We start from the raw sequence: 5774 nt of genomic DNA, 5'->3' as shown, positions 1-5774 counted from the left end.
TTCAGATATGGGATGAAATCGGATAGAAATGAACGAGTTTAAGAGTTTTTAAGAGTTTAAGAGTTTTAAGAGTTTAAGAGTTTTTAAGAGTTTTAGTCAAATGCTTTATAATATAGTATAGATTAAGAGTTTAAGAGTTTTAAGAGTTTAAGAGTTTTTAAGAGTTTTAGTCAAATGCTTTATAATATAGTATAGATATGCATGTCAGGGTCATCCGTTAGCATGTTAAATGTGAGATTTTGAATAGGGCCTCCAAATTTTTGGGGCCTAATTTTACATATGTTGAGGACATTTTCATCAATTAGTGTAAAACTATAGCCCAAATTGTTTAGGTTCAAAATGTTAATTGTTTATGTTTAGATATAAATTATTCATGGTTTAGATTTAAGTTATGTTCAAATTGTTGATCGTTTAATATTAGCGTCCTTTTGTGCTTAACATATATGTATGTTGTTATCTCTTATGCAATGTAATCAAAAGTTTTAGATGTAATAGAGCTTCCAAAATAATTGGGACGTCCTCAGCCTTAATATATTAAGGGGTTGTTTACTTGCGGCTTAATTAGGCTTATTGGTCTATCTGGCTTATTCGCACAGTTTATTTGGGTTGTTTACTTACGGCTTATTCGCACAGAACATGGCTTAATCACACAGATATAAATAGTGTGTTGTCCTCATTCAGCCACAAAAATGACACTCCTACCCCTTATTTAAAGCATCGCCTTCTTCCCAAATGAGACACCCTATCGTCAACCTGTTTATGATTTTTTATTTTGATGTTTAATTAATTAATGTTAGGGGGTAAATCGGTCATTTATGTTATTCAAACTGTTGGTTCAGATAAAAAAAATAAACAACAACACTTATTTATCCAGACAGACTTATTTATCCGAACAAACAAATTTATCCATACAAGACTTAATAAAAAAATTGTTAAACAGCGGATAAGACATGAAGAAAAATCTAATGTTCACGTGGTCAACAAGAAATGAAATTCGAACACCATCACGAATTCAAATTATTGATGCTTCAACTTTTCATGATCCTCGTGATTAAATTAAATAGCATATTTTATATTAAATTAAACTCGAATACTTTTTATTATTTATTTAATTTTTTATGTAATCAGACATTTTTTTTTACGAAAATAAATAACATATTTTTATATTAAGATCGGGATGAAGAGGTAGAGGGTGGGAATATCAGAGAGGGTTAGAGAGTCGACGATTTGGTTCTCAATGCTAGCATGGAGAAGGGTTAGAGAGTCGGTCATTTCTTCGTTTTCAATTTGGATAAAAAGTTGATCATCGACAACTCTAACCAATCTTACATCGACCTTACCTCCAAAGATATCAATGTCAATGGACTTTTTTTTGACTCATTATTTGCTCTTAATTATTTAATTCTATAATTTAAAGAAAATAAAAACCCGTTACAATAAACTATGTGATACAGGGGTTAAGTCAAATGAGAGCTATAAATATATTTTAAATTTGTGAGAACCGATACAAACATATTTTTTACATGATATATTTTCATCAATACTAGGATTTAAGATATTACTTAACATATATTTGTTTTATAATATGATAGTTTTACTTTTACATGTATTTGTTTCACTTTGTGAATATATTTTTTTACTCGTATTTTTCATTACACTATGTGAACCAAAATTCTTTTCACATGTAATCTTTTCACAAGATGAACATAAACATATGTGAAACAATATCTTAAATCATAGGTTTTGCTCACGGTTTTGTAACATATTTGTGGTTCTCATTTGATTATCGTCCATGTGACGTATTTTGTATTAAAGAACATATGGAGCCGTGACTTGTGAAGTTGAGTGACTCCATGACTGAAATCTTTTACGTAAGATAGCAAACGGTTCGATATTTATTCTTTGCTTTATGAATCAGTAACATGGTTTTAATAAATATTTCTTTTTTTTTTAATTATGACGGCATTTAAAAAAATAAGAATAATTTTAGTTGTATTTTGTATAACAGGTATTTCGTGTAAGCAGACATTTGTAGAATTAATAAGAATAAGGTAGTGTCGTTTTCAAATTGAATAAACAAAAGAACATGATATATTAATATTCTAATAAATTAATTGACTGAAGTCGTATATATAAGTAAATAAAAGTTACAAACAAACATATGAGATCTTTAAGTGCTTAATTGTTTCAGTAAAAAAAACACGAGAATGTTACAGCCGAAGAAACCTAACCTGATTTAATGCGAGGTTGTACTGGTTTATAAATTAGACAACCAATAAAAGTATGGTCGGTTAGGGTTCTTATGGATTAGGCCTATCTTAAACCGAACCAACCTGCCAAACCCAAAACTGCAACTAATTTGTTTAAATACTTAGGACAATATTTGAATATTATGGAGTAAATAAACTCTATTCCAAAAAGTCAAAAAAAAAAACATGTTTGTCAAATAATTAAAGGGTTGTTTGGTAATTGCTGAATAATTTAGTGTAGAATGATTAAGTTGTCGGAATGATTAAGAGCCTTTCATGATACAGTGCAAAATAAAATATAATTGTTTGGTAATTATTTACAATGAAATTAGGGCGCTGAATGGTTAAGGGAGACTCATGATGCAAAATCATTCAGAAGATTTTAGAATCATTGAGAGGTAGACTTTTCTTTTGTCAAACAAGATTTACCTCTTAACAATTCAGATGTTAACTCTTGATGGAACTATTAAGAGGTAAACAAACAATCTCTAAGTCATTTTAATTTAATGTTCTTATCTTGATATGTATTTTGACACTTATGTATATACGTACAGTGTATAAACAGGTAATTATAAATTTAAATAACTGTAATATTCTTGAATGTTTAAGTATCATTTACTAATATTTAATTTTTTTTAAATTGTGACGTAATTTTATTTTTTAAATATTATAAATTAACTTAAGGGTCAAATTAAACCATTAGGTTAGAATTAAATATAAATCAAAACCATAAATATTAATTACTTGTAATACAAACAATGAATCTCGACACCTTGTGTCACCCGTGACGTCACATAATTCCCAAGTAAAAGAATTATCAAATCTTAGTCACAAAAAGTTTTCCAGAAAGGTTGAAGTCAAAACGTCTGCATTCATCAATTTTTAGAGATTTTAATTTTTATCTGTCAAACAAAAATAATACAGATAAATTTCTTGTTCTGGTTGTATTTTAATTACTTAAGAAAAACAAACAGATAATCTTTTAGTAACATAGCTATAATATCTTATTTTCTGTTTATATTTTTTTGGACAAATTTAATTTTATTATTAACGTCATAAATGACATACAACGATAAGTAGTAAATACTGACTAGAATTCTGATTTAAAACTTCATTCCAGAATAGCAAACAAAATTAATATAGAACATGACAAATCTAATTTAAATTTTACAAAACGTCACGTAAAACACAATCTAATAAAACAATATCAGCTAGAAATGAGGGCCAAGTACTGTACTCATCTTCTCTGTAGAAGCTCAACTATTTTGACAAATGAATCAAGATAATTTAATTTTGTTTATATTTATATATAATATCATATTTAAATAAGAATATTAAATATCGTGATAAAATAATAACATAATGTTTATATGTGAATCATTGAAAATTTCACTTGAAAATGCATTTGTGAATTCTTATGAATAATTTGCAACAGTGATTCACTATGCATTTTCAAACAATACTTTTTTGAAATTTTCAATTTTTTTCTTAGATTTTCACGATATTTAATCTTCTTATTTAAATTACCTGATTATATATATAATTGGGTTCTTGTAAAAATGTCATTTTTAAGAAATATAATAAACATATTATATTCGTGAATATGTATTTATATTATGTAAAGATTTGTAGGGTATACCGTCATAAAATATAACCAAACTTTTTCATAATACATGCCCAATTCTATTTTCTTCTAGAAGAAAGTAAACATAACGTTGGCAATGCCACCTCATCACTTAGCAAAGGATCAACAATTGGCAAATGGCACCCCTAAAACTAAAATCATAATATTCATTAAAATACCGTATATAAATTATAAGGGTGACGTCTGATTGATTTAAACTTGGACTCCAAAGATCAAAAGTATTTAAAAAATCTCATGTTCAAATTCAAGGAAGAATAAAAAATCATTTATGGCCACGAAACTTTAAATGCAATGACTCCCACAAAACGGGTGGTCCCTTTAGGATCAGTCGACTTGCATAATGAGTTGGATATTTAGATTAATTTTAAAAAACATGTACATTAATTTTTTCTTTAAGAAAAGAGGAAGTGAAATTAAACAAAACTTCTTGGTCAAAGCCTTATCAATTTCATTCCTTAAGCCGCCAAATGAGGTGGAATTGTAATTGATTCAAAGGCTTCCAATCCAATTCAAACACAAAACAAACATCCACAAAATTAAATATTGAAACCTTTGGAAGTCTCTAGACTTCAACCCAAACCCTTTAAAACCCCTTTCTTCTCTTATTTTTCATTCACCTTTTGGGGTTCTTTTCAATTCTTTCTCTCTCTACCACTTTCTCTCTCACACACAACACGCAAAACACACACTAACAACCACATGGGTACTTTGGTGGGACATGTTGCACCAGGGTTTGGTTTTCTTCTCATTGGTTTATGGCACCTTCTTAACCATATTAAACTTCACGTTCAAAGCCCCAAATCCTACCATTCTTTGCCATGGTTTCCGTCTTCCAAAATAAGGTATTTGGAACTTTTCTTGATCATGGTAGGTTGTTCCATGTCTATAGCCATGGAGTTGTTTATTGGGCCAGACCGTCATCAGCCGTTCGATACAGATGGCACAATCCCTTCTAATCACCTCCACAACTTTGAACACTCGTTCATTTCCATGATGTTTTTGGTTTATGCTGCTTTTGCAATCCTGTTAGACAAGTTTGTACCAAAAGCCCAATACGAGTTGACTCAATTGCTTGCAGGTGTTGCGTTTGGACAACAACTCCTCCTCTTCCATCTTCACTCTGCTGACCATATGGGTGTTGAAGGACAATATCATATGCTTTTACAAATACTCATTCTTATCTCTCTCATCACCACCCTTATGGGGATTGGCTACCAAAAGAGTTTTGTGGTTAGCTTCATAAGGTCTATTAGTATATTCTTCCAAGGTCTTTGGCTCATGGTCATGGGTTTCATGCTTTGGACAAGAAGCTTGATTCCTAAAGGTTGTTTCTTGAATTTGGAAGAGGGTCATCAGGTCGTCCGATGCCATGGGGATGAAGCCTTAGAACGTGCCAAGTCGCTAGTAAATATTCAATTTAGCTGGTATTTGATATGGGTTATGATTTTGGCCATGTCCCTTTATCTTGCCATGCATAAAATCTACGAGGGAAAAGTTGAGTACCAATCAATAACAAGGTACAATCAAGAACAAGCAGATCAAGATATCGAGGCTCAAAAGAAAAGCACACTTGACGAATCAAAGAGCTTTCTTCTAATGGATAAATCTTTTGATCCAATTGACATGGAAAGGTAAAAGGGGGATAAAAGAGACTTAAAGTTAATAGCTCATAATTGGTGGGTTTTAGGTGAATCGATGTGTTGATTTCATTTCTTCTTTTAAAGTAAGTAGTTTTAAAGCAAAACCAATGAAAAGAATGTGATTATATGGTTTGAAACGTAGTTTTAGCATCGAGGTTGGTTTGTTTTTTCTTTACTTTTTCAATAGAAGTTAACGGTTCATCTGGAACTAAGAATTTGTAAAGGGTTCCGTTATATATA

General features: G+C 30.1%; 1 protein-coding gene across 1 annotated transcript; it reads left to right on the top strand.

Annotated features, from left to right (window-relative positions):
* Positions 1-4544: 4544 nt before the first annotated feature.
* On the top strand, positions 4545-5774 carry LOC112521840 (transmembrane protein 45B-like). Its single transcript, XM_025130830.1, has one exon. It carries the CDS (start codon positions 4594-4596, stop codon positions 5527-5529), a length of 936 nt encoding a protein of 311 aa, XP_024986598.1. The 5' UTR covers positions 4545-4593; the 3' UTR covers positions 5530-5774.

Source organism: Cynara cardunculus (assembly GCF_001531365.2).
Source record: "Cynara cardunculus var. scolymus isolate 2C chromosome LG 11, CcrdV1, whole genome shotgun sequence".
Lineage (NCBI taxonomy): Eukaryota > Viridiplantae > Streptophyta > Magnoliopsida > Asterales > Asteraceae > Cynara > Cynara cardunculus.
The sequence above is the reverse complement of the archived record's forward strand: the minus strand, read 5'-3'. Positions and strand labels throughout refer to the sequence as shown.